General features: G+C 40.5%; 2 protein-coding genes across 4 annotated transcripts in view; both read right to left on the reverse strand.

Moving 5' to 3' along the window:
* On the reverse strand, positions 1 to 23,973 carry arhgef19 (Rho guanine nucleotide exchange factor (GEF) 19). 3 transcript variants are annotated; one of them, XM_042409885.1, is made up of 18 exons: positions 23,887 to 23,957; positions 21,111 to 21,198; positions 20,129 to 20,385; positions 7,832 to 8,543; positions 7,234 to 7,725; positions 6,173 to 6,305; positions 6,002 to 6,087; positions 5,653 to 5,909; positions 5,358 to 5,518; positions 5,093 to 5,245; positions 4,646 to 4,775; positions 4,388 to 4,462; positions 4,201 to 4,290; positions 3,896 to 4,059; positions 2,365 to 2,523; positions 1,868 to 1,947; positions 1,677 to 1,781; positions 1 to 1,580 (listed from the first exon to the last, which is right to left on the reverse strand). In XM_042409885.1, exons 4-18 carry the CDS (start codon positions 8,520 to 8,522, stop codon positions 1,426 to 1,428), a joined length of 2,931 nt encoding a protein of 976 aa, XP_042265819.1. In that variant the 5' UTR covers positions 8,523 to 8,543; positions 20,129 to 20,385; positions 21,111 to 21,198; positions 23,887 to 23,957; the 3' UTR covers positions 1 to 1,425. The 3 variants fall into 3 exon arrangements, with proteins under 3 accessions (XP_042265819.1, XP_042265820.1, XP_042265821.1); XM_042409886.1 differs by lacking the exon at positions 21,111 to 21,198 and having other exon boundaries at positions 20,129 to 20,382; positions 23,887 to 23,973; XM_042409887.1 differs by lacking the exon at positions 21,111 to 21,198 and having other exon boundaries at positions 23,887 to 23,968.
* The window catches only part of ano11 (anoctamin 11), a 22,174-nt gene continuing 20,724 nt past the window's right edge, over positions 23,922 to 25,371 (reverse strand). Inside the window, exons 25-26 of the mRNA XM_042409891.1 lie at positions 24,266 to 24,348; positions 23,922 to 24,010 (exon numbers count right to left, since the gene is read on the reverse strand). Coding sequence (XP_042265825.1) covers positions 24,283 to 24,348 — 66 coding nt within the window. The 3' untranslated portion in view covers positions 23,922 to 24,010; positions 24,266 to 24,282. The remainder of the gene's footprint in view (positions 24,011 to 24,265; positions 24,349 to 25,371) is intronic.

Raw genomic sequence — 25,371 nt, forward strand, 5'->3', positions numbered from 1 at the left:
TAGTGCATTTGTTGGGGACTACTTTCAGCTGCGGATTTATACACATTTGGTGCTCTAATGAGTATTTACAGCAGTGGGAAGGTGTATATGGGACTGTGTCGATATAAACTACATGTGTGTGCTTATGGTAAGGAAGGAACATGTCTCCCAGTACAACAGTGTGGCTCACTGATGTGTTTTTAATATGACACAGAGGAACACAGTAGCTAGAAAATACATGTTAGTGTGATAAGGTCATTGTTGGTTTGGGTCTTTTCATGGGATTTGCTGACAATAAAAAACATATAGAATATTGCCAGCTTAATCCTTTAATCAGATTAGTGGGTTGAAGGAAATGAAGTATTTGTGTAGTGAGGCCTTGCAGATATGATATTCTGCCTTTCATTTGAATCCTGAAAATCATCTTAAAAATATTTAATTCACCATTCTGCAGTTGCCTTGTCTGACCAATCATCCGAGTTCATACATTGTTACTACAGACCATGCTCATACAAAGAGGGTTGACAATTTACCAATCCACATCTTTTAAATCACAGCTGTAATCAACTGCTTGTTGTATTTCCAGCTATGGGATGGACTTAAACACAAAACACTTATCAGTCATTCATTTCTTGTAACTACTGTAACTCTGCAACAGAGCAACACTTCTTATCTGCCTTTCAAAAGTAAAGCAGAACTCAGTGTGAACAAAGAAAAAAAAGATAAAAGGCCTCTGATATGTCCTCATGCAGCTCAGCAGCAGGATATGCCTCGGGCGATTTTCTGATGTTGCAATGTTACATGAATGAATCTCTTGCACCTCACAAAGCTCAGTTTACTGCATAAGACAGTCCAAAGAGGGATTCTGGCCACATGAGACATGATAGAAGAGAAATGTAGTACAGAGTTAGCTGGGTGCTACTGTTATCCTCTCACATGAACCGAGAAATGTAAACACTTATCTTTGGATGTGTTTACATTTACTACCTGTGCTGGTAAATGTGCATGCATGTATACCAGATTTATCACAGAAATGTTAGAAAGTCTCACATTTCATGAATTGCATTTACAGAAAGCATGCATAAAGTAATTGCTCCTACAAAGTTTAGCAACTGCAGAGTGGCATAACTGTTAAAAAAAATGTCATAATGTGAACTTCTGACAACAGACTCTCATTGTATAAAAGCCTTTTAAACATAATATGTAATGGAGCATGAAAAGCGTTGCACTAGCATGTATTCACAGCTAGCATGCTAAAGGAAAATGTTGCTACCAAGTGCAGAAGCCATGCAAACAACGCTCAGAAATGTTAGCCTGTTTTAGCATCTGCATACTATACGAAGGTCCCACATCCATCTAAAATTAAAATAATGATCCAGAAGCTTTAAAATGCAGCTTATAAATTGAAATGCACCTTTGACACACAAGACGTTGCATTAAAATTGGTCAGTCTTCCCCTTCCAGTTTCTGTGTGACACATTTGATGCGGATATTCTCTCGGAGGTTGCGGAGGCGTGCACTGTGACTTGTGATTTCCTCCACGTAGGTTTTGGGGAACCAGCCCCGTTCCCCGTCAGACAGTCTGATGCCTTCCACCCAGCCTGGTCAAATAAAACATTCTTTAGAAATCATCAAAGCACTACACCACTGCTTGTTTAAAACCCAGACAGCCAGTCAGACTTTTTCCAGATTCTTACCATCACTTGTAATGGTCTTATAATGAAGAATGTCTGCCTTTTCCAGGGTTAACTCGTCGTGCTCTTGGGCCTGATAGCTTTTGATGCACTGAACCTGGAATTTATCTGAGAGGAAAAGACAAGAAAATAAATACATGAGAGGATTAAAAGGTTTACGCTGATTTATAGTGAACCTCCTGCTCTGTACTGACCAGCATTCTCAGTGGCTTGCTCAATGTCTTTGAGTGGATCAGAAGGAAACATTGCTGTGATCCACCTCTGCTTCCCACTCCTTGATAGAAACAAAACCAGAGCAATTAGAGCACCATGTGCTAAAGCAGTGGTTCCCAACCTGGGGGTTGCAACCCCCACAAGGGGTTTCTGGATTAATCTAAGGGGTCGTGAGATGATTTGGCAGGATAGGACAACAGAGAAAAACATATTTCTGACAATTGAAATGTTTTTTTTCAAGCTTTCCACAAATTTTTGCTTAATTTATTGTGTATTTTTATCTCCTCAAGCCTCTAAAAGTTAAAAGTCCTCTTTCATTTAACTGATGGACAACATGTGAGGAGGGATCCCAGATAGACTTTGCTTTATTTTAAGGGGTAACAAGTTGAAAAGTTGGGAACCACTGTACTAAAGCATCAAGTTTTGACTTAAGGCAGATTTATTGTTGACAGTGCTTTGACACAGTGTTGTTACTCACTCAGTGTGTGATTTGAGCAGAATCTGGTGTTTAAGCTGCTGGCCTTCACACAGTTGCAGGTGGAAGATGAAGCCTGAGATTCCCTGCAGCTTCTGACTGAGATCCTTCACTTTCAGCTCTCCTATCTTGGCATGGACGAACACCATGAACTTCCATGTGCTGCAAAAAAAGGTGTTGAGATTAACAGCAGACAGTGCATGTCTAAATATTTCATCTTTAAAGGGGACCTATTATGCTTTTCCTTATTTTCAGTCACATATATAATGTTACAATGTCAGATGTTCATATTGAACAATGAGGTAATGAGGTAAATGAGGTAAACATATGTAGAGGTAATCCCTGTGAGCAAAAAACACCAGCTTCAGACTGCTCTGAGCGCTCAGTTTCCAATGTTTTTTCACTACTTTCAGCCTGAGCTGATGTCAGCTTATGTCCATATCTTGTTGTGTTGACTGGTTGTTAGTGCTGCTAATGACGCTCTGCTAATTCAGTGAGAAACATGTTTAATTTCCTGTAAATTCTTCGCAATAAAAGTCTCCAGTTATTTAGTTATTTAAAAGCTTCTAATTTGATGCAGTAAAGCAGGAAATGTCAAGTTTGCATTGGCGATAACTTAACACAACTCTGATATGGCTGCCCCTCAGCAGCTTCCTGAGAGCTGGCCAATCAGAAGAGAGTGGGCTCATCAGGAGGGGGGCCTTTAAGAGACAGGAGCTAAGACTGCCTGTTAAGAGGCTGAACTGAGGGGCTGCATAGGGGCCAGTATAAGATAAATAAGGAGTTTTTTTGAACCGTGAATCATGCAAAGCTACTCTAGTAGAGTCCCAGAATAAAAATGTAGATCTAGAAATGAACATAATAGGTCCCCTTTAAACCTTCAGACATGTTTGAAGACATAAAAATGCTCTGATATAGTCTGATATGGTTTTTCCAAAAAAAAGCTGAGAGTTGGAGATGTTGATTTAAAAGATCAGGTTGATTTTTTTTCAAGTGTCTCTTCGAGGAATGGTTTAACATTTTGGAAAATATGTTTATTCATGTTCTTGCTGAAAGTTAGATGACAATAAATACAGTAAATATTAAGCTACAGCCAGCTGGTGGTTTGCTTAGCCTTGCTTACCGGGCTGGGCCAAGAAACAACACAGCTTGTAAACCCCTGTAAAAACACAACTTGTTGTTTTTACACTTTGTTTTTTGTACGGATAAAAAAAAGAAGACATAATGTGTAAATTAATAAGCTTTAGAGGTGCTGGTACCTTTGGACAAAGCCATGCAAGCTGTTTCTCCCTGTTTATAGTCTTTATGCTAGGCTAAGCTAATGGTTCCTTCAAAAGAGAGCCTGGCTCTCAACTCTCTTGACTAAATAAAGGTAAAAAAAAAAAGTACAGGTAGTGAGAATTGTATTTCAAAAGACTTAGAAGTAAAACCAATTCTTTCCAAACATACTCTCTAAATTGTCCTTTTTTCACTTGATGAGTCATGACTTTGTTAAAGATGTTTTGTCTTTTTGTATCTATTGCATATTACTCACTCTTTCCTCCTGGACAGCAGCAGACAGTCATTGAACAGGTGGAGGTACACAGGCTTGGTGGGTAACTTGAGCTTAGATCCAGAATAACTCATCGTCTGGGTGTCCACTTCCAGGAGTTCACCGTGTTTCACCAGCCAGCGCGACTGAGAAATCAGAGGAAAGATCTAGAAAGAAAGGAAATAACTTGCAGGATAAGAGCCACAGAAATATGAACAGTGATAGCAAAACAAAAGTATTCACATAGCAGTCCTCCTGTGCCAACATTTCTAAATACAATACGAACAATTCACATAGACTTAATTCACCTTGCCCTCAAAATGAATTTTCTTATTGAGGTGGATGAGTTCTTCCATCCTCTTCATTGACTGCACACTGGAGTTACATTCTTTGATGATCTAAGAAGACACATACCAACATGGTTATTACTGTTGAGCCTCACCAGTGATAATGCTGGTACTCATCCAACTGGCTATTAGGGATGATAATCACTACCTTTTTTAGCTCATTGAAAGCTTTCGTGGCAGTGTCCTCATCCCGAGATCCTGGTGTTGTCCTCTTTAAGATATTCTGAAAAATACAGAACTTTTGAAGACATGCCAGAGCATAAACAATAGTCTTGTTATGCACTGTTGAGGGAGAACTTGCTGCGGCAAATTGCTTGGCTGGTCCCAATATTACTCCATTTACACATCCACGTAATTGGGTTTCAAGTGTGAACATGAACTCTGCAGTGAATGTTTAACTGTGTACCTCCACCAGCATTTTAAGCCGTGTGATCCTCTGGAACGGGAGGATTAGAAAAGAGGTCAGAGGAAGTCTTTGGCAGATGGGGTCCTCCTCCAAACGGGCCAGGATGGCAGGGAAACGAGGGTTCTCGTGCCTGAGAGAACAAGACGTGGACATTTAGAGAAACATTTTAATGTCTCTCAGTGAAACTGAATGAAAATTCCAGCGTGCTTTTTACGCTGAGAAAAATGTTCAGCTTACTCAAGATGAACCATCTGCAAGTTAAGTCATGCAGGTGTAAAATAACACCTGAACACCCTTAGAGGAAATTATGTACAACAAGCACAAAACAATTAGATTTAAAGCATTACAGCTATGAATATGCACAGAGAGATAGCGTATACTGTACATATATGTTCAGATCTCCAACAGCTGATGTGTTACATACATACAGTGAAAGCAGTTACTCACAGCAGACGCTGGTATGTCTGCTCTTGGTACGCCTGGTTGGTTACATAAGGTAAATAAACCCTTCGCAACGCTGGGCAGTGATCCAGGACAATGTCACACACATCAAACCGCAGAATGTCTTCCTCCAGCCGGTGCTCCAGGTCCTGAAGAAACCTAAAGGTAATGAATGAGCAGAAAACACACTCAGAGAAGGAGACAGAATGACTGAGGCGTTAAAACAAAAACTTGAGGGCAAAAGAGGAACATTAGCGGAGCATCACTTCACCTCTCACTGACATCTTTGACTTCAGGCAGTTTGGAGAAGAGCCACTGCTTATTCTGAGCTCCGAGACACTCAGAGAGCTCCTGTGACAACATGAAGTGGTCCACCGCGATTGTCAAACTACGAATGTATGATGCCTCAGAAGTCACCAGTTCAAACTTTGCCTGAACGGAGGAGGACACAGATTGTCAGCTCCAGACAGCAACAGTACATGAACTAACAGCAGTGGCAGTCCAGCAGAGAAACAAATAAGACACAAATGCAAAAGCAATTACAAGATCTGAAGTGTCTTATTCACCTCCTGTAATTTCCTTTCCTCATTGCTGAAGTTATCGAGCTGACCGCTGGTGCGAACATCAGGGATGTCCTGCCACAGTGCAAAAGCCGAGCCTCGTGAGGAACGAAAGGAGCTGGATGGAGACAGATTGGACGGAGATGGGGTCCCGTCTGACCCCTCGTCCCTGAGCCCATCCTCCTCTGTGCCTGGCTCCTTCCCCTGCTGCCTCTGGATCTCTCTGTTGATGGCGACGTCACTGTATTCCTGGTACAGTATCGCTGCAGGAAAAAGCATTCAGGTCTCAGTTTAAATACTGTGGATGCAATAAAAGAAAAATTTTGGAAAAAAATAATATTTCAGGGAAACTTACAACTAGGCAAAAATCGTGATAAGCGATTTGAAGAAGCAACAGTTGTAAGTGTGCACAAGTCCTCCTCTACAGATTTCTTTCGCATTCTGTGAAGAAAATGTTAAAAGACATTAAAACATGTAATTAAATCTTTACAGTGTTTGTGATGAAATATTTTCAGTCCCTATTTACCCGAGTTTTGTGCTCCACCGATGCAAAGGCATTCCATTGTCACTGCTGGGCAGTGGAGGTTCAGGTCCTACAGGACTGTGGGGGGCGCTATCACTAGAGCCTCCTGAGCTGCGGTGCCTGGGGTTGGACTTGTCTAAAGAGGATGAAAAGCAGGTAGTGCAGAAGTGAGATCCAGGGAGGACACAAGAGATCAAAGATTCATGAAATGATACCCTCAGTTTGAACCTTTCTGGATGTTTTGACATCTTCAGCTGTTTAAGAGCTGTTTGTTCCTTCTTAAGCAATCTACAAAACATGTCAAATATTTTCAGACATTTTAGCCTTTATTAGATATTACACAGTAGAGGTTGACATGCAACCAGGGTCCCCAGCCAGACTTGAGTCAGCGACGTTGCAATTACATGGGCAGCGTCTTAAATCCAAGGGCCACCAGAGAGCCCAACAATTATTTTCACAATTGATTTATCTGTTTCAAAGAGCCTGAGGTAACATCTGCTAATTGCTTGTTTTGTTTTACCAAGAGTCCAAAACCTGAAGATATTCAATTTACAATGTTGCAAAACAGACAAAAGCAGCAATTGTTTGGTGCTTTTGATTGATAAATGACTGTTGTGAATGTTTGATCGATTCTCAAAAGTGTTGTTGAGTAACTTTGTCAGTGGACTCATTGATGAAATCATTATGGTAAGTTTGGTCCACCTGCTCCACCACAAGCTGATGGCGAGTTTTCTTTCATACAACAGAGCAAATGGGTCCAATATGATGTTAGGTGATGTTTCAGAGACAGATTTCAACAATGTTTGACAGCTTATCTAAAATATACACAAATAAAGGTGATTTTATGTTGTTTTTTCCTTCAATTTAACATCCATCTGTGTTGTACATACAGTACCAGTCAAAAGTTGGGACACACTTTCTCATTGAAGGGAATGAGAAGGTGTGTCCAGTGTTCACCAAGATCATTGCATGAGAACCTGTTTTGTCTGTTATCAACCACTGGGCTGTTCTGGACTATATTTTAATGAAATGTTACCAAGATGTTGGTTCTGATGCCTACTCACAGTCAGGGTTGGGGCTGAGACTGTGGGAACTCTGTCTGTCCTTGGAGGCTACCCGAGCAGACAGCGACTTTCCCAGCTTCAAGGTGAAAGAGTTCTTCCTTTGGGACAGCTGAAGTCTGGATATCAGTTCTGAAGCTGAGAAGCGCCGTCGCTCTTGGTCCCCATGACGGCTGCGTGACAAAAAGCTGCCCCCTGTGGCGTGTGACGTCTCTACACTCCCGCTGTCCTCCCCCACCCCTGGTATTGGGTCCTCTATTATCTGCAGTGGTTCTGCAGGTAGATGTAAAATGTCATTGTGACTGAGGTTTGGGAGATCTGTAGCACCGTCTGTGGACGAAGGACTTGTGATGGTCTCTAGTGAAGATAATCCACTGAGGTCCTCCTCCAGGAAAGATGCAAAAGGTCCTGGGAAGATGTAGTCTGCATCCAGGATTGGGCTGCTGAGAGATTCATCACTGGGGCTGTCTGGGGAATAAACCTGCATTTTACGCCCTGGAAATGAGAGAATGACTTTAATAGGATAACAGAAGAAGAAGTGCTCTAAAGCTTAATTTATTATGTCAACTTTTGTCAAGAGTCAAAACAGCACAACACTCACGGATAGACTTCTCTTTCACTGACCCCTGTGATGTTCTCCTCTGTGGCTGGTAGGAGTCGGGACTCTGAAACTCAAGACCTTCAGATGAGGATGAGGAGCAGGGCAAATGAGAATCCCAGGATTCTCTGTTTGTGTATATAGAGGACAGAGGGAATGACAGAGGGAGGCTAAGAGTTGCGTGGAGAGGACGACATACTGTTGTGACAGTTTGTGGTTTTTCAGTCTGCTCCTGCAAAGAAGTCCTGCTGCCATTTTGGCATTCAGGCACTCCGTCACCCGCAGGTGTACGAGAGTTCAAATCCATCCTTGTTTCATGCACATTGTCTGTCCTGGGGCAGCCGTGCTGCATATCATTCAGTTCGTTCAGTGTGTGCCTGAAACCGTTCAGGGGTGGGGAATGTGTTGTGCATTGTGCGTCTGGAATAACAGTCGGCCTTGGAGAGCCATGGCCGTTTAGTTTAGGAGTCACTGATGGTTGTAGCTCAATAAAAGCTAAGGTTTCCTGCTGGCATACAGCGACGTGCTTGTGGTGGCACGGGTGGAGGAGAGACCTGTCCTCCTGGGCCTCACTCAGAGCTGGGGACTCTCCTGAGCCAGGAATCCACATGCTGGGACTCTCTCCTCGGCAGCGAAAAGCGTGAAGGTGGGGTTGGAAATCAGGAAAAGGTGAGAATCCATAACCAGGGAGCATGGCTGAACGAACACATGGGAGCTGCAGATGGAGAGAGAGAATAGAAAACTTATATAAAGCTCTGTTTAATATGTTTTAATATAAACCAAAGAGTAATGTCCATAAGCTTTTCTCAGGTCACAGTTGTTCTTGCAGCTGGAACACCAACAGCCAAAAACTAAACAAGAAACTTACACATTGCTCAACACAGAGTGACAATGCTGGTTGTGTTGCCACAGAACATAATTTACTACATAATCACCTTACACAGTGATTTAATTTAGCATTTAGGAATGTAACAGAAACAGCAACCATGAACAAGTATCAATACATTTAAGTGAAGAAATTTCATGGACGAACAGCTGGCCAGTGTAATTGGAATATAAGAAAGTAAAATTTTAAAAGCCTTGTTAAAATATATTTGGTGATTTCATTTTGAAATTCAACATTTAAAGACAGAATAAGAAAATGTCATTTTTAATTGTATAATTTTATTATCTGCTCATTATTGTGTTTGACTTATCATTTAAAAGCAAATGTAATGATTAAATTTAGAACAGCTACAATTTACCAATGTATTATTAACTGTTTACAACGTATTATAATTAAATGTTGTATAACACAGTTCCACAGTAAAGAGATTATAATCTGCTGAAACAAAAGTGATCAAATCCAGGTGTATCTTCTGTATCTACCTGTGCAGGTAATCAGAGATGAATGATGAAGTATTTTGTACGTGCATTTAAATGAACTAAACTCACATGCATCGACCCGACCGGCGAATCCATTAAACAGATAAAAGCCAAACTGGATTAACATTATGCAGGTGGGTGCTGGGTGACATGTTTACTGTCACTTTTATTCCAATTTTACTAGAAGAAGTGACTAATGGATGATAGACAGAGATATTCATGCATTTTAATGCGTGTGTGAGTCCTGCTACTGTAAATAATATGTAGATACTGAAATAGAACATGTTTTTATTTAAAAATAATAAGGGGAGTTATAAATTATACAGATCCAACTTCTGGTCTGTGACTTTAACGATAGGGAAATTTGGATTATAGTCAGTAACACCACAAATAAATATTATAACCGGTTAAAATCTTGGTTTTCTTGTTACCTGTGATCACTTGTTGTATCGGTCACATGGACCAAATGTTGGTTTGGATGATTAAACTGTCTCAAATCATTTGTGGTTTTCTGCATAAACATTTGAATCCAACAGAAGAGCAAAGGGGAGAAAACAGGAAAGTTTCCTCAAGAAATAACTGGTATGATAAACAATACAGCAACAAACCACTTATCCAGCAATCAAATATGGCTGACTGGACACAACTTACTGTTACCAAGTTGGCTTAGTGTCGCCACCGGATTCCACAGACTCGATCAAGTGTTACACAGTATATTCACTTGTAATGAACAGTAAGCTGCGTTGTGTAGGTTTCATAAAATATTCAGGCAGTCTGCGGATGTTTAGTTGATGTCATTTCTTTGGGATTTATGCAAATTCATTTAGGATGTTTACCACACACACACACACACACACACACTGCGCAGACAGTCCTGGAGTTAGCGAGATGGGCCCTGAAACTATTGACACGTGCAGGATGTATCCCAGTCAAACCAGTCTTCACACAGACACACAACCGTTGACACACACGCACACACACTTAAGTCTGGTGTAGTGTGTCTCCTGAGCCGTGTCTTCCTGCTCTAATTAAAGACCTCTCTACGCACAGTATTCATCCCCTGTACTTAACATCTCTAGACACACACACACACACACACACACCTCTCCAGACAGAATACCACAACAGACGGACAGACAGAGGAAGAGAGCACATCCTCAGCACTCTCACCTTTCACCTGAGATCTATACTCATCTATCACTCCGGTTGTTGGTCTACCTTCCTGTCAGCCCGACTGAACATTTACAGTGAGTGTCTGTCAGAGAGTTAGCTCTCCTGACAGCTTCTTTAAACACACACTAGTGGAGCTGGGTCTGCTTCCTGAACAGGTAATCCTCAACTTCTGACTTAAACACCAGGTAAAATGAATGGAAACATACAGCTCACATAATCTCATATGCACAGAGGGGTGCAGAGGTAAACTAGTTTTATATTTTGTATTTAGTCACATTCCTCCACAGTCACAGACCCACTGTATTTTGTTATTTTCTAATCAAACTAATGGAGATAGATGTGCCTTGTAACCAAAAGAAGTTATTTAAAAATATATATATTTCAGGTCAATTAATAAAAATATTAAGTATTTTTTTCTCCCAAGTCATATAATCGTAAACCTTTGAGTTTTTGTGAAGCAGATAGCTATGTAGCATTTAGCCTGGCTAGCATAACCACAATAACCTTCTATTACATTTTTCACACATTTCCTGTGTGAATGTGGTTGTTTGTTGAGGTTGCAGAAACAACACACTCACACACAAAGTCATGTAATGGACTATAAATCAACTGTCTCACATTTAGCCATCACACTACTGCTTTAAGTATGCTCCACTTTGTTCCTTTTTCCTTTTGTACAAACTTTGAAGATCCCCTCCAGTCATGTTTAAAGATATATGTATAAAATGCTCTGCTTGAAATAATAAATTGTGTCTGATATGTTTTTTTCCTGTCATATAAATCCAATTACCTTGTTAAAAATCCTTAAAATGAAAATTGGGAAATCCAAAATCTAAGAAATAAATATCACTTTTATAAGTTGTATACTGGACCATGATTGGCTCTGAAAATAGTAGTGATGTCACAATTCATGATTGTAGGTACAGGTTGAGGAGAGCACAGAGAAACTTTCACTCTTCAGCAGCTGAATGTGAAAACAGTCTGGTGTCAAATTTGCACGTGTGCATCACTCTGCACAAGTGAAAGTCAAACATCCGTGTGAAGGAACAAGAAAAAAAACATATTTTTACCAGGAGGGACTTTAAACTATTTGTTCTCTAGGGTCATATGTCTTAGCATGAGGCTTTATTTTAGTGAACAAAGTAGGCAGAGTAGTAATTATCTAGTAACAAGGTGTGTTAGCATAGCCACATTAGCTGACAACTAACACTGTATTAATGTATTTGTTTTCTAAGCAGTTGCCAATGGTCTTTTCTTCTTAACTGTGAGCAGTTCCTCCATTTTCTTTGTGTGATGCATTGTGGGATAGTAGTATCTACCAAAACTTCACTTAAAAATCAAGTGATTCTAGTCTGCAGGCTGGCATTTTTAAGCACACTTTAGCTTGTCATTTTCCATTGTAAACTGCTACAAACTCTCAAAACATAGAATTAGCATACTGTATACTGTGTAATTTGGGGCACAGATAAGGTCGCACTGTTTGAGTGTTGATTGTTAACTTTTTTTTAACATATTTATTCACAATCATAAACACACACACAGCAGACCCTTTTTCATGGACAATTATGAAAAATTATACCCTTCAACCATGTATTTTTTTTATTTGTAATTCAGAGTTTAATTATCTACTCGCTGTAAATCTTTATTTGATATATATATTTTACATTATAGCAAGTAAATTAAACTGTACACCTGTAATTATCATGAACATATGAGTGTTCCGTAAGAGGATAAAAGCATAAATTAATCCTTTTCCTGGAAGTATAACTTTGTTTATGATGGTGTTTGTTTGCCTAGAGAATCATAGACTGGAAATCATAGTTTACTCTCCTCTTTATTGAGCACACATGTGCAGTATGCTGTGAATATGAGGCTGTTGAAAAGCCACACCTGTTCTTGTGGCAACAGTAAGCAGCCTAGCCAATCCTATCTCTCTCTGTTGCGCACACACACACACACACACACACACACACACACACACACACACACACACACACGTGTTTGCATGCATGTCTGCACACAAACACAAGTGCACACAAGCACATACGCTAGTGCAGGCACAAATGGTTACCTGTTCCCTGCTGTAGACAAAGGCAGCCTTTATCTGTGTGCCTGGGCCAGGCTGCCCTGAGCACAGGACACCTGAGAGGGTGTGGGAACTGCTTATACTGATCCACTCATATAGTGCAGCCACTGAGCCATATAAACAAATCCAGACCACTGTTGCTTAATGACACAAGCTTATTGACGTCTAGCTGGTAAAACTGTAATCCTGCTGTAAACTTTATTTACTCTTATCTACAGTCTGACATGTGAGATAAAATTATTTCCTAGTTTATGATGTATTCTCTATAAAAACTGTGTTTTAGTTTCCATGATCATCTCATCTTTCAGTACAACCTAATGCATGAATGTTAACATAATCCTCCACCAACAGCCAAGTCGTCATAAATCAACATACAATAAATCAACTCTGTGTAGAAAATTAGTTATCAGCTCATTTGATCAAGAAACCTCAAAGATCCCCAAAACTGATTATAAACCTCCCCACCACATTCATCCCAACATGAAAGCATCCGATTACACGTACTGCGCATTCCTCGCGCTGATACAATTATATCACGCTATTAAAATTTCAATCCCAAAGACGTGTAATTTCCTTTGTCATAGCAGGGTGTTATTTGTGACTGTTATGGACTTTGCTGCCAGTGTTTCCCCCCTGTAATTTCACTAGGCTGCTCTAAGACGGCGTGTCTGCATATAGCAGTTAATGAATAGCACTCTGGCATGCGTCTAATGCCAGCAGCCATACGAGGAGCATTTTTAATCTGAAACATTTTACATCTTGAAGATCTCAGAATAATCCTTTAATGGAGTGTATCATATAAATATAAGCATGAATCCATTGCGGATTCAGCTTCATGACAGAGCCAAACGTGGTGTAATGGCATAATTAAAGTTTGTTTGATGTTAGCCGGGGGGTGTGGGGGTGAGAGTGTTAAAACAAATGGGGTTTACAGTTGGAATTGTTTGTGGTTCATAAAGGTGAAGACATACATTTCTACACTGTTTACTTTTCTAATGTCAGGGAATGTGATGGTAACACTGATTTAAAGGAAGTTTTAACACTTGAGGTTTAATAGAGCAAAATCACAACATACTGTCTCTGCATGCTTGATAAGAGTTGGCAACTACTACTCTGTGTGAGGATGTGGGTTTTACTGTCAATAGATAGCTCAACAAATTCTTCTGATGAGATTTCTCAGCCAGGCAACAGAAGTCTACTTTGTTTTGTGTGGTCCTGCAAGGCTGGTTAGGTATTCGCTTGGGTCGGACATCATTTCAAGTTGGTCAGATATCATCTTCATCATCATCATGAACTCTTCCTAGATACACTACAGATCCACTTCATGGTTTTGCTCCTCAGTATGTTTCTGACCAGCTGACTATAATCCAAGCACACTTTTCAGGTCATCAGACCTGTAACGCTGGTTGTGTCTGGAGTGAAAGGTCATACTGGGGAATAATTTGTAGTTGTTTGCAGTGTTGAGATGTGGGTGATGAAAAATCCAGATATAAAATGCTGACAGTGCTTTTTTTTGTTAACAAAAAGGACGCTTCCTTTGGAAAATCAGCGTGTGTCCCTTCCCCCGTACAGGGCGTAAGTCTGGTGTGTTTGGTCAGACAGACTGGAGTGTCCTAACAGTGTGGTGTGACCAGCTCATGTGTGTGTGTGAGATCACAGTTTAACTCGGTCACATCGGACCACTAATTGCCAAGCAGTAGACTAAAGAGCCCAGCATTGTCTGCCGAGACAAGACATGACATCATTTGCCGTCACTTCTGGGAAAACTCCCGTCCCGGGCTCTCTATGTTTTGTAAAACCAGTTTTTGTAATATTTTCTATCAACTCTGTGACGGTGATAAAACTGTTTATTTTTTTAAGTTAATATAGTTATGGTGAGTTGTTGCAGGGTTTTGTGGAACTAGAACACCTTAAAATGCAAACCTCAAATTTTCAACAAATATTATGCAGGCTTGTGTGCTGGTTTTCCATCCAATTATTTTAATGCAAATTAGATGTGTTGACATAGAAACAATTAAAGGCAACTGGGAACTTGTTAATAAAATTATGCGATACGCCCTTATGCTTGTTTTTGTTGTCAATAAATGATAAACCAAGTGGTTTTGGATGTTCTGATGGTAAAATTTCTATCCCATGTGTCTTCTCTTATGGTTAGATGATTGTTAGTTGAACCCTTTGATAATAAAGTTACACATTTCACATATCAATTCTTGAAATGCTTTCCATCTCTTCTTGTGGATGTGTGATTGATTGATTAAACCAATCTGCTGGCGATGCTGCACGTGACTTTTGCACAATACTTCAAATGTACACACTGAATACCTGAATGCAAAGCCAGGCAGTTATCTTCTTGGTATTTTCATGAGTTTCATCTAAATTGCTCATTCAGAAGAAACTCGTCAGTGAAACTTGAATTCCAATCAGGGGAAGTACACCAGATGTCAAGGTGACACACTAATCTGCATTTTTTGTAAGATCAGATGTCTGAATGAATAATGGCTGAGTGAATTCAGGTCAGGGAGTTTCTTGGTATTCGTTCCTCACTGAGACAGGTGAGCACCCCAGAGGCTACGGAGGAGGCGGGCGAGGTGGGGGGTGGGGGTTACCCAAATGTTTACACATGGTGTGGGTCCTCCTAATCCTCTACTACAGCCTCAGGCAACATACCCACGACCTTCCAAGACACTATAAAGATGCATACTGACAGCCTGGCTTACAATCACACAAAGCACACACACACATACACACACAAGGCACAACTGAATGTGAATGTGTGTGCGTGTGAGACGCTATCTGCCTTTGATTGAAAGCGACAAGACGTAGCGAGGTCTTCCCTGACCTTGTCCCACCCAGTGGGATTCCCACTAGCAGAAACGGACAAACAGCAATCTCTCATTTAATAGCCTGAAAAAATGGCGACCATCTCACATGTAAACGCCAAGACTTTTGGACCTTTAACCTCCCCCTCCCCACTGCTTCACTCTTCCACCATAACAACTGCAGTCACATATGAAGCTGACACAGACACAGAGACACACAGCCAGACACAAAGGAGCTATTGACAAACTTATGGAAATAACCTGATCTAATTATGGTGCTTTGTCATAAGTCGCAAAAGCTAGCAAGTCGATGGAGGGCCAAGGATCCAACACGCAGTAAATCCAGAAAATCTCATAATCATTACCTTCTGACAGATGATGGTTATCTGTATGCAATGAGATTCTATGAAAAGGAGTGCTGATTTAGGATGTTTTGGCAGGTTACGTTTACATATGAAAAGTTAAATCCGACACATTAGGAAATCTTTTCAGAAAATGTAGCATTGTCAGCTTGTGCTCTTTAGTCAGTATCTTTAAAGAAACACACCTGACTCCATCATCAAAAATGTAATTTTACCAATAACTCAGCACGAGTCCATTTTATGTTTGCAAGCAGCCAGAAACAAGATTAATTTCCAGTAACAGATACGAGATGCTTTCATGGCTGCAACTAACAGTTGTTTTCATTATTGATTCTTCTGATGTTTTCTTTTTTTTTTCTTTTTTCAAAGAAGTCAGAAAATAATTAAAAATGCTCATCACAGTTTCCCAGAGTCCAGAGTGAAGTCATCAAATTTTAGTCCAACCAATAGTCAAATAATTTATTTAATGATATGAAACTAATATAAAGCAGCAAATCCTCACATTTAAGAAGCTGGAATGAGAAAATGTTTTGGAAATCGTGCTTGATAAACAACATTTAAGTATTTAAAGGATTAGGCTGTCAATTTTCTATATTCTTCTCATTGTCAATCAATCCCATAAAAAGACCAAAACCAACGATGAATTGATCCTACTAACAAGTATTGTCTGTGTATCCTGTGTATCGTATTCCTCTGCACCACAGAGCTCCATTGATGTCCAAAGACGATTAAAATCACATCAATGAGCCACATTGTTGTGCTGGGAGACATGTTCCTTCATGACATGAACATGGCCAATGTCATGTTGAATCAATCCTACATTCACCATCTTGCTGCTGTAAATACTCCCCAGAGCAGCAAGGATATTAATCCACAGCTGAAAATAGTCCCCAACAAGTATATAGTCCCCCCCCCTCTGTTTTTGTTAACTACAGTGACCAGCTGTTTTAGGAAATTCTTTTTCAAAATAAAATTTTATGTTTGTGACCTATTTTTTAAAGATTTACATCTTCAGCAGGAACAATGAGCTTGGGGCTGCAACAGACAGAGCAGGAAAGTCACAAAGTATTAAAACCAGCCTCATCAATTCTCAAAGTAACAGAACTGCTAATAATTGTCTATTGATCAACTAATCATATCAGCACTAGAACATTTGCAGTAACATTAAAAGAGCCATTGATGTATGTGCTTTAGTCTGATTTCTGGTTGTTTTTATATTTTGGCTTAAATTCACTGGAAAAGGAGGAGGCTGGGTTTTCTGGACTCAAACTGTCAATCAGAGCACTTTGATTCCAATCTGATCCTTTGCCACTGAGCTCTCAAAAGCCTGACCTACTTCACAACAAATTGCTGATGCATCTCTTGCATCCATCTGCTCCTGTGCTCACTTGCACTCTCTGCCTCGATGTTTTCTAGTTCTCTGCTCTACTTTTTCCCCCAACTGAGCACCAGCAGTTTCTCCTCACAACACCCTCCGCCCACACACACACACACACATACACACACGTCTTGCTTTTATTATCTGGACAGGTATGGACAAGCCGTCCATCGGGCTGCTTGTTTTGAAACATGATCGTGTAAAAATGGAACACACCCAACGAGCTGACCATCAAGAAACGATTCCACTTCAGTCCAGAGCTGAAGCTATTAAGTATTCAAAACCAAAACTCCTGAATACCAGCAGCGTCATCAGGATTAAGGCAATGAATTGAAAGAAAGCCAACCGCCCTAAAGAGCTGCTGCTGCTGCTGAACGTGACAACAACACCTGGTTTGAGTTTTTTTTTCCTGAAGAGCAAAGAGGCTAAAAAAACAAATATTTTTAGTGAGAAAGCGATGCCTCCTGAGTCAGAAACATATTATCTCACATGAGTACGAACGTGAAACACACACCGCGTCGTATTGGCCGTGTCACTATGTGAAATAACCTGAGGGCTACAGTGTTAGACAGGTGTGCAGCAACGCAGTCAGGGCAGTGCTCGGCACATATTGCCTCGAGGCTGGAGCTTTTCACGTCTGCTTCACGTATTAGCCAAATATTATTAACTAATAAATGACAGAGCCTGTTCACCGCTGCCTGAAAAGTGAATGATTTGTGCTCTCAGGGTGCAGGAGCTGTCTAAGTCTGTCTAAGAAAATATTTTTTTCTTCTTACAAATCAAAGCCAAACGCATTACTATATCATTATTAACTGAGTGCACAGTAACTCAGTAGGTGGTCCGTTTTATAGTCAAGTTCATGTCCAACTTCGGAGGTGCCCAACCACCATATAAGACCTTCTGACACAGAAGAGACACTTTTCCACATTCCCTGGATGACTCGGCACGCTCATTCCTCTGAAATTGACCGTTAAGCCGAAGCAGGAGACAAACAAAGAAACTCAACTGTACACGTGCAGGAGCAAGGGCTGCTATTATGGGCTATTAAGGCCCGCTGCTATTTAGGCCACAAGCCAGAAAGCTAGGAAAGTGACCCAGCCTCCTAAAAAATGTCGGTGTCACTGATGTTTAAAGAGCAGGTTGCTTACAGTCAATGATTTTAGCCTAGTTTTAAGAAAACAGGTCAATGCAAAATACAAAACACGTGCATGTAAACACAACAGGGAGCACAGGTCGCATTTGCATGCATGGTTAGCTGGGGGGAGGTGAGGGAGGTGTGTGTGTGGTGGGAGAAGGGTGAGGTGTGGCATCCTGGATTGCTTCCCCACAGCACACATTCACCCACCCACACACACACACACACACACACACACACACACACACACACACACACACACAGCCGCAGTCTGACTGGCAGGTGATGGGGCAGGTGCTCTCCAGACATGGGGGGAGGGAGGAAGTGGGAGGAAGGACGGGCCTTGTGATGAGTTATAAATCTGTGTGTGATATGAGCAGGTATGCGGAGTGAAATCGAATCTAGTGCACTGACATGCTGAACAATCAGAAGTTCAGTCACAGCTAAAGGGAAACAGGCATACTAGATCTGTTTTTCTCTCCAATTTGATGATAACAATAATAAGAAAATATTGTTATCAGATGTCCACCCTGTAATAAAGTGCAGTAAGACAGTTCAAGGTCCTGATTTATGCTTTGCGCTGGTACACGTCTACCCAACGTGCAGGTGGTTTCGTTCGAGTCAGACATACCGTAGTAAATCAGATAATCCAGAAAACACCCACAGCTATCTATTTGGGTTATAGTCAAAATATGTACCTCCAGACTACGCATACATGCAGACACACAGCAGCCGTGAGCTGACATGACAACACACTTAGTCATCTGTGAAGCAGACAGAAAGTCAGCAATCACCTCAGATCACCCTCTCGCTGAAGGAGTTTGAAACATATCGAGAATAAGCCTCAATTGCCACAATAAAAGGGAGGGATCAGCTTTCCTTGTATTAAAAACGATAGCCTGGCTGTTCAATGTCATAAATGTGTTGTTGTTTATCCCTATTGAAGCAGTGCCAACAAATCTGGCTCCACATGAGTGAACAAACAAGCTGTGAGGCAGGATGAAAGAAAAACCAAACCACTCTGCACTGCATCTGGGAAACACACATATGAATCTGAATGCATGAACCGATACAAGCATTCACACGTATTAAAGCGCACACTGTCTGTCACCGGCTCTGTCTTTGCCTGAAGCTAAAGGGAGAAAATGTGTTTGAGTCTTATTCTAAAATGTCCCACAGAAGAGAAGAGAGCAGAGTGTGTGTGTGAGCTGCGGCGCCAAGTTTCAGCCATGTACAGTTTTTAACAACCCCTCATCCGACATACTCCAGACATGCACTTACCTGCCCCACTCTGCAACAACTCATTGCTGCACTGTAACCATCACATTCAAGGCTCAACTCACTCTGCACTAACCTAGAGAGCTGCAGGAAACATTACTGATGCATACAGCGACTTCTTCCAAGAGAATGTATTAATAGTGAAGCTGTTGAACCCCCTGCAAGAATCTATTTTATCTGCATATTTGGGTATCTGCAGCTTTGAAGAGTGAAAACAATGGTAAAACTGTCAAATTTTAGATTGAAATAAGTGTCATTTTTATTTCCAATCATGTATTCCACTGCAATGCACATGCATTATATCCAAAGACTTTATCTAAACGGCTGGTTTTGTTAGTAGACAAAACAATATCCAGGTGAACAGTGAATGTTGTGTTTACCACCCGGTAGTGATAACCCATCTTACAGTCCCATATGCAAACACTATCTACCTTTGCTTACACAGCGTATATGCTGTCAAATAAAAACAATGCACCTGACAAGCTGCACAGCACTACTTTCTCCAAGTGCACCACACAAAGCAGAGTGTGCAATCTCAGGCAAATCACACAGCACAACTTTCACTCCCAGCAGCAAAAATTCTCAAACTTGAAACAAAAATTGTAGTAAGTATTGACATGAAGATGAAATGTTGTTGAGTGTAGATTTCTCTGCTTTGCCAATTTTTGTGTGTGAGTTACTGTTCCTGCTTTTCAGTACTGTACCTCATTGGCGTTAGCAGCCTAGTGTGTGTGCTGGATGTTGGCCAGCAGCAGTGTGTGAATCCAGGCCATCCCAGGGTCAGGCTGAGCCACTCTGCTATCCATTGCTGCCTTGTGTTCCTCCCGGCTTCTCTCCTCCCTCCTGCTCTTCTTCAGCTTTTTTTTTTTTTTTTTTTTTTTAAAACACAGCGCAGACTTTTTAAATGCTGTGCACCAGCTCTTTTTGCCTGGTTCTTTTACTTCTTTTTCTTGTTCGCCTCCTTGGAAAAACAAAAACAGGTTGAAAAAACAGCCACCACTTGCTGCTCTCAGAGCTACTTACAATGCAGATCCCCTCTCTAAGCTCCTCTGCTCTCCCTTCCCTCTCGCTCCTTTCCCCTCCCTCCCTCTCTCTCTCTCTCTCTCTCTGCTACTGTTGGGAAGTGCTCTCTCATTTTCTCTTATTCTCCTCCCCCTCTCACGCTCTTCCTCTAACTAATAGTTATTTAGTGTCTCATTTCAGCACCTGCTTTGAGACAGGGAGAAGAGGGAACAGAGATTTGGAGAGAAAAATGTTGCTCCTCTGTAGAAGTGTGCAGGAGTAAAAATGTGCGTGTGTGTGTCCATATTATGGCGATGGAGTCTACTTTACCAGCTACAATGTATTATGTATGTATTGTGTGTCATCATATACTGTTTATTATTTGAATGTATGAGGTTTGCATTTACAACCACAAATTCGAAACAAAGACAGATCCGTGCACACAAAAGTGTACATTTGCATGTTAGTCTTTGTGCATGCGTCACTGTGTACGCAGGTTGTTGTGTTGTGTATGTGACCGCCTGCATGCAGCTTTCACTACATGTCAAACTGTGAGTTGGTGACAGAGAGAAGCTGGCAAGGCATGCTTGAACTCTCATCTCTTTCAGTGCTCCCCGCTTGCTGCTGTATCAACTATGTTCACTAATCAAACATGAAAAGAATGGGGGTGGGGGGATAGGTTACCTCGGGACAGCAGTTTACTCAGCAGTGGTGGAAGTCTAATTGTCCCCCTTTTTTTGTTGGAAGAAAACAGGTCGCTAGGTATGGAAGCCTATAGGAGACAATATTAAAGTGATAATATTAACTTGAATATGAAAATGTAATTCCACAATAGCCAAATACCGTTTTCATTTTAATTTTCAAATTGTTAGAAAACTGTACTTTAAAGAAAAGAAGAAATGGAAAATTAGTCTCCATTGTTTATATTGGATTTTAATTTTCAAATTTGATTTAACATTAAAATATTGTCCATTGAACAGCTGGTTAAGTCTTTGAAAATGAAGTCATTGTTGTCAAATGCCATTTTCATTTTTAGATTGTTGGAAAATTGCATTTTAATTTTAATTGTGACTTGAAGCTGCAGTGTGTAGAATTTAATGCCCTCTAGCAGAACGGACTTGGTGATAATGGAATATATTATTCATAAGTATGTTTTAATTAGTGTATAATCACCTGAAAAATAAGAATCGTTGTGTTTTTACCTTAGAATGAGCCTTTTATATCTACACAGGGAGCTTCCATGGAGCCCGGCGGTCACCATAGATTCTCCTACACTATTCAGTTGGTTGCAATCTGTGACCTCACTGCTGATGCCACTAAATCTTACACACTGGTCCTTTAAATATTACTTGCATAAATGGAAAATCAGGTTACATTTTTTATATTGCATTTTAATTTTTGAATTTGAATTAATGTTTGAACATTGTTCACTGTACAGTGGATATGACTTTGGAAATTAAATTAAATTAACAGTTTTCCATTTTCATTTTAATATGGTTAGAGAACGTCTATACGAGTATTTGAAAATACAAATTGGATTACTGCATTTTAATTTTAACTCCAATAACACATCCATATGTGGAAAATTATAATGCTATTGTTGAATTACATTTTCATTTTCAGGTTTACAATATAAATTTAATATAATCCCCTATAGACTTCCATAGTTAAAGGCTTGAGAGTAGTCTGTGATTTCCACTGAGAAAATATATTTTGAAGTGGCAATACTAGAGGTAAAACTTAACTATTGACAAATTAAAATAGTTTTTATAGGGCATGATTTCAAATAAGTTATAAAAATAACCTGGGTCAGGTTTGATTGACACAGCTGTTAAACCCATAACATATTGTTTCCCCTTAAATGGCTTTGAAGCTGCACTAATCATTATTGTTATGAACACAATGGCTCACATGACTACATGAGGAGTGAAAAGTGTCATTCTTAGTGACAAACTCACAGTAAATTATCATTCAACACTGCAGTTACTCTCAGCTCTGAGCTTTTAAGCATCATGATTTGGTTTTTCCAGGCTGCAGCTCTGTTACCACCCAGCATTAAATGGCAGCTAGCCAAAGTTATCAACTAGCAAGTGAACATTTAGCATTTAGCAGTGAAAGAGCTAGATATTTCTCTCAGGAGTATTCAGACTATATAATGGCGTTCAATTAGTCTCAAAGCCCGTGCTCATAAAAACCAGGCTCACGCATGTGATACGAGCACACAGAACAGTGTCCGTGAGAGGAAAAACATCCTCGAGAAGGGGCATTTCTGCTCCACATGCATAAATGCAGTCCCGTGAGCATGGGGCCGTGAGCTCGACCTATGTGCTTGCAACTGCTCAACACTCACTTGCTCATCAAGTTGACTTTTGAGACCATAACCTTTGATTGTCTGTTTGGTTTGATCACTGACACAGTCGAAGACAGGTATTTTCCTGAGAGAACAAAGACAAAAAACAGAGAATCAGTTTCCCTTTGTTCTCTCAGGCAACTGCCTGTCTTTGACTGTCAGTGATCAAACCAAACAGCCAATCAAAGGTCACTGTCAGTATTGAAAGTGACCAATTAAAGGAGCGGACTGTCTACTCTATCCCTGCCTCCAAAGTCTCAAAAGTCATTTTGATGAGCGAGCGAGTGTTGAGCAATTGCAAGCACATAGGACGAGGGTCGAGCTCACACTTGTCACAGCCCCATGCTCGCAGGTCTGCATTTATGGATGTAGAGCAGAAATGCTCCTTCTCGAGGATGCTTTTTCGCTCGTGGACACTGTTCTGTGTGCTCATATCATGTGCACGTGCCTGCTTTTTATGAGCGCAGGTTTTGAGTCTAATGAAATGCCATACTATATGAGCTAAAAGAAGAGTGTATTGTAGTGAAATGCTTGTAGTGTGTAAAGGAGTGAATACTGGACTTATATTTGTCAGTTGGAAACAAGCACGACTCCAAATGAATGAAAATGTTGCTCTGCTTCTGCTGGATGTGTAAATAAACAACCGTTTGCTTGACCTTCTGCAACTTTACGAGATAATAACACGTCAATGTCATGTTTTCATGTTTACTTGCTCCTGCCCTTAAGTGGCCAAAAAAAATAGATTAATGCAGCTTTAATGTTGGAAAAGAAGAAATAACAACAATACAATATACAAGAAATAAAAAAAACCAGACCAGCTAGTCAGTGAGGTTTTAAGAAAGTTACTAACTTGAGCTGAGCCTGTCCTGATATCATTTCTTATAATGTTGCTACTGTTTACATAAACCTTTTCAAATATCTGCAAAGAGCTGCAAGATAATTCAAAATGATCATCAACATTCAGTGGCATCACATCTGGTTGTTCTTATTGATATCGTGATATTGAGTTAAAACATATCTCCCATCCATACATATCTGCGTCGTACTTTTTAAAAGTATTTTTTCTCCCTCACATGCCACGCTGCAGTGTCTTGTTTGCTGCATCGTTACCTCGTGGGTGTTTTGCAGCCCGTGCATGCAAGCATCTCCCTCCTCACTGCAGCAGTCAGTGAATGAACCAGCCGGTGTCCGCAGTGCATACCTGTGCTCGCTGACATGTACTAACTCACTCTTCCTGCAGGCCATGACAGAGGAACGCACAGCAATCATAACAATCAGAAGATGAATGTGGCCAAGAGAGAGGAAAGGGGGAGAGAAAGAGAGTATATATTAAAAAAATAAGGGTGAGGGGAGAATAAGGGTGAAAAAAGGGTGAAGAGGAAGAGGAGGAGACGAGATAAAGTAAAAGTCAGGAGTTGCCCAAGGCCACAGCCATTGGTGGACGTGTGAGGGGAGGAGGGAAAGGAAGAGAGAAATCATTAAGGAACACCTGTCTGTTTCTGACTCCTAATAAATCAGCCTCTTCTTTATCTGTCTGCAGGTTTCTCTGCTGTTTGGAGAAGGTTTCATCTTCTGAAGGGTGGGCAGGATGGTGACGAGAACAAGAAAGTGGAGAAGGTAGATGGAGAGGCATGATAACGTTTCAAGTTCATCCCTACAGCACACCGAGTACAGAATCACCCTGCTGACACATCAGCATTTCAAAATCCCACGCTGAGGAGCCGTTTGCATCCATCAAACTAGATTTATTCTGGTCTAAAAGGTCACACACAAAATATGTACTGTATCAATGTACTATTTCACTCCACTATTGTACATGAGCAGCTCACAGAAATCCTCCATATAAACACTGTGCTGAATATTCAAGTAGAAAAGACAAAACAATCAGCTCAGCATCAATGGACAGTAAAGTGCAGTATACATACAGTAGTACAGTGTATGTGTGAGTACATATACATTCATCCCATAGTGAAGACAACACAATAATAACAAGTCTGTCAGCTCACAATGAAAGCATATTAAAAGTTAGCAGGAAATAAAAGATCTTACAGTATCAGCGAGTGGTAAAACGTAGGTAAACTTTTATCTCAAGTCAGTGGTCATGAAGAGGAAAAGAACCACGAATGTAAACTCAAATTAAAGCGGCACTCCACTGATCAGTGTGCTTGTCATTGGTAGTACTACTCATCCTGTGAAAACAGTTGTATGTCTTTTGTGTTTCCGGAGAATCAGAGAGAGTCAAGTCCGACGAAATAACCCTGAAGATGTCATCAGGGTTATCTCAGCTTGGGTTTGAAAGGTGTGAATCTTTGGCTAAAAGAGCCAGATCATTTTCAATGCAGCTGCTCATCTTTTGTACTGATGATTCAACCACTATGCAGAAAATCAATTTCCAGACTTTAATTTCCAGAACCTCGGATGAGTGAAATAACTCCTCCCACTGCCCAACTCTATGAAAGATGCTATTGAGTTTAATTTGACTACCCTACTGTATTGTCCCCCAGCTTTATGAAGGTGCAATACTAAATCACTGGAGTGCCCCTTTGATGTCATCAAAACATATTTAACATCAATGTAATACTGTTTACTGTGATG

This window comes from Thunnus maccoyii, chromosome 4 (genome assembly GCF_910596095.1).
Source record: "Thunnus maccoyii chromosome 4, fThuMac1.1, whole genome shotgun sequence".
In the NCBI taxonomy this organism is placed as follows: domain Eukaryota; kingdom Metazoa; phylum Chordata; class Actinopteri; order Scombriformes; family Scombridae; genus Thunnus; species Thunnus maccoyii.